At 44.2% G+C, this 14,209-nt stretch overlaps 1 protein-coding gene across 1 annotated transcript; it reads left to right on the top strand.

Moving 5' to 3' along the window:
• The first annotated feature begins 809 nt into the window (after positions 1-809).
• On the top strand, positions 810-4,266 carry LOC147751467 (uncharacterized). The gene is given in 2 exon segments (XM_086933278.1): positions 810-3,037; positions 3,327-4,266. Coding segments are annotated over 2 exon segments (3,168 nt in total).
• Positions 4,267-14,209: the final 9,943 nt, after the last annotated feature.

Genomic DNA, 14,209 nt, shown 5'->3' with positions numbered 1-14,209 from the left:
AGAGGGAGAGAGAGGAAGGGAGGTAGAGGGAGACAGAGGGAGAGCGAGCGAGGGAGGGAAAGGGAGGAAGACATAGGGAGAGCGAGGGAGGTAGGGAAAGAAGGGAGGGAAAGGGAGGCAGACAGAGGGAGAGCGAGGGAGGAAAGGAAAGGGAGGGAGAGGGAGAGTTAGGGCTGGAAGGAAAGGGAGGGAGGCAGGGAGGGGGAGGGAGAGCGAGGGAGGGAGAGGGAGGGAGAGCGAGGGAGAGCGAGGGAGGGAGGGAAAGGGAGGCAGATAGAGGGAGAGTGAGGGGGGAAAGGAGGGAGGGAAAGGGTGGCAGACAGAGGGAAAGCGAGGGAGCGAAGGAAGGGGAGGGAGAGGGAGGTAGAGCGAGGGAGGGAGGGTAAGGGAGGGAGAGGGAGGGAGGGAAAGAGAGACAGAGAGAGGGAGACAGAGAAAGGGATACAGAGAAAAGGAGAGGGAGGGAGACAGAGGGAGGGAGACAAACAGAGGGAGACAGACAAATCAATGAGCGGCCATGTTGGAGTCAGGCATCAGCAAGTATCAAGCACTAGCCAATGTAAAAGCATGAAAGACTAAATAAGCACGAGTCAAGACAACTAGGAAGGAACAAACAAGCATTTGCTGATACAAGGGGAAAGTGGCAAACAAACACTGGCCACTGAGAGAGTGAGGGAATAAACAAACACGAGCAAAGACAAATAACATTGGCTGAAGTCGACCGAGATTGACCAATCAAAGTACCTGCGAGCGTGAAGCGACAGGCCAATCAGAGTCAGGAAAAGGGGAGAGAGGCACGTGATACCACGATGGTGACCCCATATGTATCCCCACAACAAAATGAAGTCAAGCCCATCATTGCAGGAGTTTCGCATCTGCGGGCCCCGGAACCTTTAACACTGACCACAGGAGGGAGCATGGGCCCCAAGTGGCAAGAATGGCTTGAAGATTTCGAAGACTACATTGAGGGATCCAAGGTAACCATTGACAAAGAAAAATTGATTGCCCTTCGCAACCTAGCAGGTCGAGAAATAAGCAAGATAATCAAAGACCTTCCCCCTGCAGATTCTGGAACCTATGACAAGGTACGTGAGGCGTTGAACAAAAAATTCCTTCATAAAAGAAATGTGGACTATGAACGTCATGCGTTTCATCAAGCACGCCAAGAAAAGGAGGAGGCGATGAGTGCGTTCATCACCCGACTGCGGCGGCTATCAAGACACTGTGAATTCTATACCTTCTCAACCGATGCCGCCATAAAGTCACAAATCATAGACGGATGCCACTCGGAAACCCTCAGGAGGCGGCTGCTGAGAAAACCCCATGAATTAGACGACATTGAAGAAATGACTCGCGTCTATGATCAGGCTGAGGAACATGCCACTAACATTGAGACGGGACGCAATGTAAGTCATGAACAAGTGCGTCGCGTTCAAGCCAAAGGCAGCAGCCGAAGGAACTCGAAATAAAAGCAATGGAGACCCAGACCGTCATCTCGTCAAAGACATCTAGAGCACAGGAGACGAGAACCGGGGCGGAGAGAAAGGAGACCAGAAAGGACGAAAAGATGCTACAGGTGTGGATATGACTATCCTCATACGGACACCTGCCCTGCCATGGGTCAGCGATGTAGGAAATGTGGGCGACGGAACCACTTCGAAGCGATGTGTGGGGACTATCACAAGGAGAGGCGAAACGAAACGATGAGGTCATCTCGCTCTGACACCAGAAAACATCACGTAAGGGCTGTCCAAGGAAAGTCTACGTTGTCCTCAGGCTCGTCACACTCCAGCCGAGAGTCACGCAGATCTCGATGGGAGCGCAGATCACCGTCCCGGGACTCCAGATCATCATCCAGAGACTCTGAATATACAGTAGAATATGTAAACATGATCGCGGACCCCGACCAACTCAAGAAATATCCACGCTTGGATATAAAAGTAGGGAACCATGACACTAAATTTGTACTGGACAGTGGAGCTTCGCTGAATTATATCCCAGTCACAGAATACGAGAGAATGAATCCTAAGCCCACATTGACTTATGCACCGGTCCGAGTTTTCACTTGGATGTCCAAGAAGCCACTCCTTTGCCTGGGAAAATTCCCGACAACACTCACACACGACACCATCTCCATACCAGCGGTCATACATGTCATCAAAGGCCCGGAAGCTAATTGCTTACTCAGCCTACCAACTGCAGAGCGTCTCCGTCTCGTTGAAATCCTGTTCAAAGTCAGTGATGACCAATACATCGTCAATAAGTTTCCCAGGCTGTTTCTAGGACTAGGGAAAATGAAGGGATGTCAAATACATCTGCATATCAATGAACAGATCAGGCCTGTGGCACAGCACCCTCGACGTGTACCATTTCATCTCCAGAAAGCTGTTGAAGATGAACTTCAAGACCTTCTGTCTGCAGACATTATCGAACGGACGGATGGTGCAACCCCGTGGGTATCGGCGGTGATCATAGTACCAAAGAAGGGTACCACCAGCAAGGTGAGACTGTGCGTTGACATGCGTCTACTTAACACGGCGATAGAAAGGGAGCGTCACCCTGGGCCACATCTAAGCGACATGATCTCTGCATTGAACGGGGCGAGAGTGTTCTCGAAGCTGGATTTAAACAAAGGCTATCAACAGCTGGAGTTGGACGTCAAGTCCCGTTACATTACGACATTTGCAACTCACTTAGGACTCTTCAGATACAAGAGACTGAGTTTTGGAGTCTCATCAGCCGCGGAAATTTTTCAAGAGGCAATCCGGCAAATCATTCAGCACATCCCCAACACTCTAAACTACAGTGACGATATCCTTGTATATGGCTCCGATGTCCGTGAGCATGATATAGCACTTGATCGCGTCTGTCACGCCCTACTAGATGCAAACCTGACATTAAATAAAGATATGTGCGAGTTTCACCAGTCCACTTTAAAATTCTTTGGCCACATTTTTTCGGGTGCAGGAATGAAACCTGATCCGGACAAGATAGCGACCCTGAACAACACCAAGAGCCCACAGGATGTCAGGGATTGGTGACGGTACAACGCGTACCGTCACAACGCGTGCTGTTACAACGCGTCCCTTACAACGCAAGTCGTTACCACGACTTGCGTTGGGGGCGCGGATATCGAATAGTATAATTTACTATTCTAACACCAGTCCCCGTGGACACTAGGGAAGGTGTTGGAATAGTAAATTTACTATTTTTAATCTTCTAGCGCCCTCCAGCGCAAGTCGTGGTAACGACTTGCGTTGTTACGGACGCGTCGTAACAGCACCGCGTTGTAACATCCGCGTTGTAACGGATGTTCCCCCTGTTAGTGAACTGAGATCGTTCCTAGGGGTGGCCAGCTACTGTGCCCGTTACATCAGGGACTATGCGACCATCAGCCATCCCCTTCGCATCCTCACCAAGCAAGGCCAACCATTTGACTGGACACCCCAGTGTGAACAAGCGTTCAGAGAGATCAAGTGTGTGGTGGAGTCAGCTGACAACCTCTCATACTTCAATCCTCAACGAAAGACCGAAATCACTGTGGATGCCAGCCCTGTGGGGTTGGGGGCCATTTTGGCACAATATGACAATGACTCTGACCAGAGACGCATCGTTGCCTATGCCAGTCGCAGTTTGTCTGATCCTGAAAAGGCATATTCGCAACCTGAGAAGGAGAGTCTTGCGGTGGTTTGGGCATGTGAACATTTTCATGTCTTTGTTTACGGCAAGCACTTTACTCTGATCACAGATCATCAGGCGCTGGTCACCATCTACGGCAACCCCCGATCCAAAATGCCTCAGAGGATTGAGAGATGGGGCCTGAGACTGCAGGAATATACTTTCACCATTGTCCACAAACCCGGGAAGGCGGAGAACCCGGCTGACTACATGTCACGACACCCTCATGCATCGTCGGACTCCAACCCCTCCATTGCTGAGGAGGGTATCCATTTCGTGGCTGACCAAGCATTGCCACCAGCCATCCCCATGGAAGTCATTCGAGAGGTCACCGCGCAAGACGTCGTCTTGCAGAAAGTACTGCGTTGGATGCAGACCAACCGGTGGAGACATGATTCTCAAGAAGAAGACAATGATCCGGCTGTAAAGCAGGAGATGCAAGCATTTCGACACGTCTGCGACGAACTGTCCGTTACCACAGATGGAGTAATACTGCGAGGTCAACGGATCGTGGTTCCTAGCCAACTACGGCAAGGCGTCATCAACCTTGTCCATGAAGGTCACAGAGGAGTAGTATCAACAAAGTGAGCCCTCCGAGAACGCGTGTGGTTTCCCCTCCTCGACCAGATGGTAGAGTCTACTCTGAAAGACTGTCATCTATGCCAGCTAACCAACAAAGGTGATCCACCGGCTCCATTACAAATGACCACCCTGACCCGTGGAGTATGGCAAGAACTTGCCATGGACTTCTATGGACCACTACAATCCGGGAAATATGTGGTAGCCATAATTGATGAGTACTCGCGATTTCCCATCGCACAATTTGTGTCGTCCACAAGTGCTTCTAGCACTCTCAAAGTGCTAGATGAAGTGTTTGCAACATGGGGTGTCCCCAGAGAGGTGAAAACGGACAATGGACCCCCATTCAACAGACACGAGTTCAGTGCCTTTGCAAAGCATTCACTCACAGAAAGATTACGCCTCTCTGGCCACAAGCGAATGGCACCATTGAAAGATTTATGGCTACGCTCAAAAAGACATTCCAGTAAGCCACTGCTGAAAAGAAAGACCTGCAAGTGGCCCTCATTGAGGTCCTCAGGGCCTATAGGTCAACCCCTCATTCAACCACCGGAAAGTGCCCTGCAACACTGATGCTGGGGCGCCCCATGAGAAATCGCATCCCGACCTGGGAAGGAGCCTTATGGGCAGTGTCGCCACTCCGCAGTCATCAAGAGATAATGGCAACTGATAGATGCAACAAAGACAAAATTAAATCATATGCCGATGCCAAAAGGAGAGCGAGGTCACCATCCTTGCATGAAGGAGATTACGTTATTGTCAAACAAGACCAGCAAAGAAAGACTGACTGTCGATTCCGAGATGAACCTCTGCTGGTTACCCAACAGAAGGGCACCATGCTAACTGCGGAATCTGATCAAAGACGAGTTACCAGGAATGTATCACATTTTAAGAAATGTCCTCTAGACATGAAAGGACCTCTGTTGAATATGACTGAACTGCTTACTCCTGAAGAGCCTGACCAAGTTAACCAAGAGAGTAGGGGTCAGCTAAGTGAACCCCTGATCGATGATACTACTGGAGCCATGTCTATGCGACCCCGCCGAGATATCCAGGGACCAAAGAGACTCATTGAAGAAATATGAGTAGCACGCTGGCTTGCTATTTTGTTAAGAAAGGGGGAGATGTTATGTAGTCAGCAGTCTAGTAGTTGGGTGGGTGGAGCTAGCTGGGGTGGAAGGGAAGAGGAGGGGTATAGACAGGATGGAGTTAGTTAGAGTAGGGACAGGGACCGACTAAGAGGCAGACAATAAAGCTCTGTGTAATAAGTATCCATTGTGTCTGTCATTATTGAGTTGAAGACACGACAGGAGGTTCTACAGCCCTCATTCTCTTGTACAAATGCTGCTTTAGACACTGTATCCCATTGGGTACTTATCAAGACAGTAGTGGGTTCGAAAGTCTAAGGAAATGCTCTCTCACACTTTCAATCTTTCCTGGAAGATCACTCATTTCAGGTGACTGCTAAACCTCATAATTCATTGGTATTCATATTGCCTTGCAGAGTTCCTCAAGGGCGCATCACAGAGCTTGACTCTATAAAACATTTATGTGCGTCCTTTAGCAGACATAGAGGAAAATCATGGTATGTCTCTTTATTCATATGCGGAAGACAATCAAATTGTTATCTCACTTTCAGCAACGGATAGTAACACTTCTTTCAACCAGGGGCCACATTATACTTGCAGCACATTTTTCTTCATTTCGCTGGGTGCACCTTTCAAAAAGGAGCGCCCAGCGCAATGGAGGAAGTTGCCCCAAATTATGATGAATGCTCCACCTGAACTTTTAAAGGGGATGTCTAGGAAGTCCATAGGGCCCCCTTTTCCCCCTCCAGATGGCTGCTCTCATGGGGCACACTGACAGTGAGCCCCCTTTTAAGTGGCGCACTGTCAGTTCACCTCCTGTGAGTCTCTTTGCCTCTAAGCCAAGTCTGTAATACAACGCGGGTGCAGAGGCAAAGGGATTCCCTCATTTGTGTGGGGCACTCCCCCATGCAAATGAGGGATCGGCCACTGAAGATGGCGCTGTTGCTTTATATGTGCCATTGCTATCGAAATTACAAAAGGGAGTGCACAAGTATCTGTGGCCCCTTGTGTAATACCAATGTGTCCCAGGGGGACTTTGCGAAATGCGGCTCCTGGTCTGCTGTTTCAAGGAAGTAGCAAACTAGATGTGCCATAAGTGTCTTAAGTTAAATGGCAACAAGATGGAATTGGTAATTTTAGGTAAACAGCCCTAATTCTGTGGCCCTCATTGCTGCCCAGAAGGACTTGGTATCTGTCCTACTCCTAGGCAGATGATTAAGGATTTGTACATCGAGTCATAAACTGTAAATAGTATGCTTTAGTTCTTAATATAATTGATTGTAAATTTAATTGTACTTTTACATTTTAGAATGTTCCTGCTTTTATGAGTGAAATCTCGAATAAAGCATACTTTGACTTGACTTGACTTGATTAAGGATTTGGGTTACTTTCTGACTGGATGACAGATTGACAATGGAGCAGCAAATTATCAAGGTAGCTAGCTTCTTCCTGCTTCAGTCTGGTCAGATGCCTAAGAAAAATCCACTGGCTCTTGCCTCCGGAGATTCAAAAGACTTTTGTGCAGTCTCTTAGAATTTCTAGACTCGACTATGTCAATGTTTTATATTTAGGCGCCACTAATTCTAGTATCAAGCATTTTCAAATTGTTCGAAATGCAGCTGCCCACATATTCTGCCAGTTTTCACGCAGCGGTTCTGTTTTTCAACATCTGTGTGCACTTCATGGGCTTCACATACCAAAATGCATTAAATAAATGGCATTATGTTACGTATTTTAAAGCATACGTTAGACTGGTCCTACTAGGGAGATGCCAAGCTGGAGACTATCTCTAGAGTACGACTAGCAAGACAATGTGGGTGGTCCTTCTCTATTTTGGGGCTCAAGCGCTGAAATTCCTTGCCTCTTGCCCTTTGTAATTCCTACGCCACGTTTAGGAAATGCTTACGTCCTGGCACTTCTAGAAGAAGTCTCTTCTTCTTTTGCTTTTGTTTCGACATACCTGGGAAGCTTCAGTGGGGAAGCCATGCACTGAGCACATTTCTTGAATTACATAAATACTTTATGCATTGACTATAAGTTAAACCCAACGGCTTTTGTGCCAAGCTACCAGAGGGTAAAGCACAGATTAATTTAGGGAGTTTTGTAGTGTCCCTGACAAGGATTGTGGTTGTTGCCTGAGTAGGGCATCCATCCATCCCAACCAATAACCCAATTTCTTACAACACACACAAGTGTAAGGAGTGTGGAGTCAGAAAGCTCTGCTTGTAGTTTATAAATTGCGTTTTCAAGAACTACAAAACTTATTAGAAAGGACAGTTTGTGAACCAGGCCATATATGTTGGGGTCAAACTGGCTGAAAATAGTGAAAAACATGGGAACCCAATGATGCCAGCAGTATCAGTAGTTTAGTGAAGGTGTCTGTCCCTTATGCCAGTTCATCCAATTTCCTGTCCTTATTATATTTTTCATGGACAAAACAGTTAAAACTTACTTACTGTCAATTCGGTATTGTTTTAATCTCATTACAAACAAGCAATACTCCTATGTCGTCATTATTCCTTATTCTAAATCAGGGCCAATATGATCTGGAGTGTCTTTATTTGCATGTTTTTAGTTTTATGATGGTACCGCAGTCACTGCATCGTAATGGGCAAATAAATTAGTGAAAACTGTTCATACACGTTTTAATACACAACACATGAGCAACAATCAAAAATATCAAAATTCGTATTAAAGGAATAATAACAACACGATCAATGCAATGGCATAAAGTTGCATACAAACATTGAAATGAAAAGTGAGAGTGAATGAGGAAAAACATTCCTTAAAACACTCTCACAAAGTCACAAAAATGAATGACCCGTGCGCATGATTGATTGTGAGAAGAAGTAAACCTGTTAGAGACTGAGTGAGTGCAGAAGGGTATGCCCTGCATTCCTTTTTAAGCATGATCTAACTTTATGTGGTAAAATTATTGTCAGATGTCTGTTCTTAGACAGAGGGCTGCTCTTGGTGTCACGGTAGACCTGCTATTCATTTCCTTTATGATAAACTCATGTTCAGTATGCACAGTAACACAAGCAAATGGGGAGAGCAGAGACCATCGCTAAAGCTACATTAAATCAAGTAGCATTTATCCTGTTCTCAAAAGACAAACAAATTAAAATGACAGTAAAACTCAAATGCGTTTAACCAAAAAATACCTGAAAGTTCAACTTTAGTGCACTTCAATTGACCCTTCACTGGGTGTGTATAAAATAGTTATATCAGAATATATTACTTTAAGAACTGCACATTTAACTAACTTGATTGTAAGGGAAACATTCCATATATATAACAAACTGTTAAATGCCCAACTGTCAATAAAACGGTTATTTTCCTAGCAAACTGAAACGATACAACATGAGCAAGTTTTGAAGCATCAAGCGACTTTTCGAGCGGGTCTAGGTGTCATTCACCTAATTCGTTTAAGTGCGAGTTATCACTGCACGTGAACAATAGGACACATTTATCAGACATCACATCACTTTTGTTTAACGATGCCTCATGTTCCAAAATTATATTTGCTACTGTTTGGTGATTTCTACATTTACCAACACCAAAAGGTGGATGGCACCCAACTCGGTTTGAATCTGTCCTCCTCTGTTATCTCACTATATACCCAATACAATAATGGATGAAATACCACTATATCAAATTGAGCCCCAACAGTACTTGGTTATAGTTCAATATTTTCAAGTCTGTAGGTTCCATTTTAAATTATTGCCTCAACAATACTGCCAAGGATACCAGCTTTTGAGTGAGTAAACTTTGGTTAACAGTAAAATACCCTAAGGATATTGTCCAGTTTTGGTTCTCTCTGGATTGAACAATGGCAATTACATTATTTCAAAATTCCTAACATTCATTTTGCGCCACTCAAAGCGATCCTTCATGCTGCAGCTGGTCTTGTTTCTGAGAGCAGTCACATTACCCACCCATGCATTGATTTCCCTGAGGGCCTGCCATTTACAAGTTAGCTGATCCAAAATGTCTGCAATCTGCCTCCATTAATGTATTGAGGAACTTTCACCAACTGCCCAACACCAGATAGGCCTGTGGTCTAAGGTTTCCACCGATAGTGGCAGTGGAGGCTCCACTGGTGGAATCATGACAGCTTGCTCGACTCTAATATGCAGAAGGCACAGCAGGAGTTTCTCGGACAGGGTATTCTGCCACATTTAGAGGAGTGTAGACATGTACATTTCAAAATGTGAATGGTGCTTGTCAACTATTAACTTTCAAAGTGTATTTTAGGTGCAAATCCTCCAAAAGGAATTCAACATACCATAGGCAGGGATCTCTGCCTATGCTATGTTAAACCACAAATTGAAATGAAAAAGAATACAGGCAGCACTGGAGGAAATACATACCTGATAATAATGACTATCGGAAGCACATACCGTGGGTGCTATTGTCTTTCCTTTGTGCTGTGAGACATTATGGCTAATAGACAACAACTGCAGATGTGTTATTTGCCATTGTATGTGTGTGTGTGTGCATTTGGGGCATGCGATGTGCTATGATGTGGTTGTAACCTTTGTAGGGTAGTGTTAGATGTGATATGAATCATATGTTTTTGCGTACTCCTTTAACAAGGTATATATTTGTACTTTTCTAATTTTGTGCATCTGTTATGTTACTTTTTTTAAATGTATGTCAGCAGTTTTTAACGTTCCATGTCCTTTCTAATAAATATTGTTTACGGACCGCCGGAGGACTTATTACGGTTGTTACGGGGGAACGTCTGGCTGCCTTGCTGCAGATCGGCCATATTTTAACCGACCGAGCACATCCTATATATCTTCCCTCCTACCCTGATTTACTTTGGCCTTGGAGTTCTTGATGTCCAGTTAACAAAACCTGAGATTGATCTATACATACCTGTTATTGCTCCATATTCATCGACCCGGCTCTGATTTGAAATACCTTTGAAGAGGTGGAGGATTATAGTTCTTGAGATAGATCGTTCTGGTTTATTATAACCCATCCGTGCATCTTTTGTCAATTCCTTCCATGAGGATTTGTGTTACAATACGAGATTAATTCTACTACTGTAACACGCATATTTGACTTGTTTTAACCTTAGACCATTAGATATACTGTCCTCGGACAATTAACTACTGCATCACGGTTTATTGGACATCGAGTGCCATTTATCTCTGAAGCCATCAATTTGTCTTTGAGCCCTGAAGAATTCCCCTGCGTGGGACGAAATGTGTCAGCTGTTTGGTGCTGTATTCACACCTTTAAAAATAAAGAATCTTTTTTAACTCAAGAAAACATCATCGTTTGCGACTCATTACAGAATAGTTATTGCTTGCTTTGTCTTGAGGTTCACCTTTGCGGTTACTAATGTTAAATATTATTTACTATCGACCACCAGTCCTCCCCATTGTCTGCCATATCTCCAACCGCCTCTCAAATGATCCCCATACTCACCCGTCTTTAACTCAAATTCAATACTATACAGATTGAAATCACCTCACTACGAAAAAACAAAGATTTGCTCCAACTCACCTCCCAACCTCACATCTATAACAAACACTAATCCTGGCACTAACATACATCTCAACTCCTCTCGTCTGACCCCGGGGACAACTATACCCCTTATCCACTACCACCTTAAACCTAAATGCCCCGTCACTGGTATTTCCCAGCTTGAAGCTGAATTACTGAGTAACACCTATGTTCCTATGCAATTCTGCAACCATAAGATTCCGGTCAATCTTGGCTCTAGTAAGATTCTTTCTACTAATCGCTCTCCCAGGGATCCCGCCCAACTGACTACCATACAGCTCATTCAATTAGAACTGAGAACAACTCACACATTAAACTGCATGCTATTAGATTGTCAGTCAGAAGCTAAGCATGATACCGAAATAGGGGAAGCCATGCTTCTACAGAATATTGACATTTGCTATCTAACAGAAATCTGGTTATGCAAACACTGAGACCTATTGTTGTTCTCTTCACCCCACTAAGCTTCTCAACCATCTGCTATGACCGCAAGGAATGTTTTGGTGGTGGATTAGCTATCATGTACAAAATCAAAATATGCATAAAACCCTTCCACACTGCTGAATATTCCTCCTTCGAATATGTAGAAGTTGATCTGCCTTCCAAGAACTCATTCCTATCAAATTCCACATCACCTAATACCCTTCAGGAGAAAAAAACAAATTGTTTGAGGACCTGGCAACCTAATAACACAAAACTTCCTGAAGGACACCACAGGCAACAAATTAGGAGATCGAAACCTGCACTTGCAATAATGCTGTGGATAAAACCGTGCAAGCCATATCCACCCTGCTTGAAAAAAAAGGATCTCATTCAACACTACAAAACACAAACTCACATCAAAGGCTCTACCCTGGATGTAATTGCAAAAACAACAAGTGATGGACCGAATGTGGATCAATGTCACACATTCCCCCAGTCAAAAGAGCTGGGCCCAAATCCATCGTTTTTTTGCACTCCACACCACCCTGGGTTAGACAATGGCGATATGCAAATCAGCTCTGACCCTGTTGCCCCATGGGAACAGTCCAGTCCGAACTACAAAAGCCATGTCCTTCCCAGAACGGATTCAAGCATCCGAGGACCGGACCGGTTTCGAGGTAACACCTCTCATCAGCCCGGCTAGCTTGACTCCAAGTGGTGTGGAGTGCCTGGGACCCACGTCTGGGCATCCCCAGCGCACTTAGGGCGGCAATTGCAAAAACAACAAGTGATGGACCGAATGAGGATCAATGTCACACATTCAACCCAGCCCCCTAGGGGGGCGTGCCCCACAGTTTGAAGAAATCTGCTCTAGGGAGAGGCGCAATTATCTCATCTCTCCGGAACTTAAAAAACTCTATTGGTTACCCATTGAAGCAAGAAGTATATTCAAAATAGCCTGCATAACGCAGAAAGCTCTCTACACTGAAAAATCTTTCTACCTCACAAAAAACTTTCAAAAGCTGGCTGAAAGAGGCCTTTGTGAAGCTCAAGCAATGAACTCCTGATTCCACCCAAATTTAAGAAAAAAAAAACCTCATCTGTTCTTTCTCTGGAAATGCGCCCTGAATTTGGAATATTCTCTCACAGGATCTACGTAACACGCAATCATTCCTGCACTTCAGAAAAAATCTCAAACTACTTCTCCTCAACAAATACCTTAATGCTACCTCCTAAAGCAATGTCCCTGGATTCACTCCCCCCTCAACCTTCAAAGAGCCGGAACATCTTTACCTCTGATAATAACTGCTCATCTAATTCCTCCTGCCTCGCACCAACCTACGATTGCTAACTTTGAACTCTTTCGTCCACCAACTAAATTATCTATTGTATATTGTTAAACCAATATTTGTACTCTGGTTTTTTCCCCTATGTTTTCCTGGTATATGTTATTGTGCATGCCTTTTAATGCGCTCTGATACATTCAGGTCAAGTTTACGCTATATAAAACTCAAAAAATAAATAAATACAAATACATCTTTTAAAGATTGTTTTGCAAAGTGAGGTGAGTGGTTAAATAAAAAAATCTCATTTTCTTTTTAGATGTTGGGCTTTGTGCTTGTAGTGATGTTGCTTTCCTTTGTTGATTTCTATGTCAATCCCTTGCAGCACCTGTGGCTGGCCATGTGTAGTGTGTGACTTATGTTTCTGCTTAGCTGCAATATATTTGAGCATGTTTAGGCTGTAGTACTAGTGGAGGAGACCTGGTTATAAATCTAGCAAATTTAGTAGCTGTGTTTTGTACATCCATATCTCTCCCTGTGGCCCTCTATAACCTTCCCTTTCCTTATCCCACTTTGTTGTAGATATTTTCAATTTTCTAACCACTTCTCCTCACTAATCCCACTTTTACACTTAAAATAAAGATGACCATGAGGGAGTTCTACACACTCATCGCGGATAAGTGAACGCATGAGAGCTAGGACAGGCTTACACATTGATCTAGTCCGTACCTATGTGAGTTGCATTCATGAATACGTGAACCAGAGGTCTACTTCATATACTCATGAATGCCTTTTTTGAATCAGACCCAATTTATTTACTTTTTCACTAAGAGACCGAAATTGATTGAAACCCAAAAAACACAGTGCACTAACAATACAGATGTTTATTCCCTGTATATGCACCTTGTGACAACTGTGAGAGTATGGTCACAAGCGAATTATGGACCCAAAGGCAATCAAGAGTGACACCAGAGGCTAAGGTCAATGCGAGCATTCCTCCCATAACTTGATTTGCTCAAAGATACACCTTATATGTGACTTGTTTGCCAAGAAAAGGGTTCCCTGGTCAATGTGCGATAGGAATTAAGCTGCATCTCACTCATGAGATCCAACATGGGTAAAACTGGCCTTATATTGAAGTTATTACTGTTCAGCTGTAGCATGAGCTAGGAATTCGAGGTGGAATGGTGCTATTGGAGCAGGACAGATAACAATTTGCATATGTTTGGTCCATGTTTGTAGAAGACGAATGAGCAAAAATGATGGCTAGGAATGCTACTACAAATATTTAGAGTGGCTGGGATTAATTCATGCACTACATTGTTTATTTTTTAATAAGGAAATCCCCCTCTTCTTCAAATAGCTGCTACTTTCGGTTTTCCGGTTGTCCATCCTACATTTGAATAATACACAGTCTACCAACCACCACTGTGTGGGCTCCATGAATACAACTAAATAAGTGTTGTCATCTGTATAAACATATGCTTAGTCAAATGTTTGTTCTGCTAAACATGGATGGCTTCTTCTAGTTGCTCACAAAATCTATTGTGACAAAAATAGCTCTAACGCTTGCCAATTTCCTTATTGGGCGTTAGTAATTTAATTTGTTTTTAGAAGCAAAACACTTGCAATTATGAG

Source organism: Lissotriton vulgaris, chromosome 1_1 (genome assembly GCF_964263255.1).
Source record: "Lissotriton vulgaris chromosome 1_1, aLisVul1.2, whole genome shotgun sequence".
Lineage (NCBI taxonomy): Eukaryota > Metazoa > Chordata > Amphibia > Caudata > Salamandridae > Lissotriton > Lissotriton vulgaris.
The sequence above is the reverse complement of the archived record's forward strand: the minus strand, read 5'-3'. Positions and strand labels throughout refer to the sequence as shown.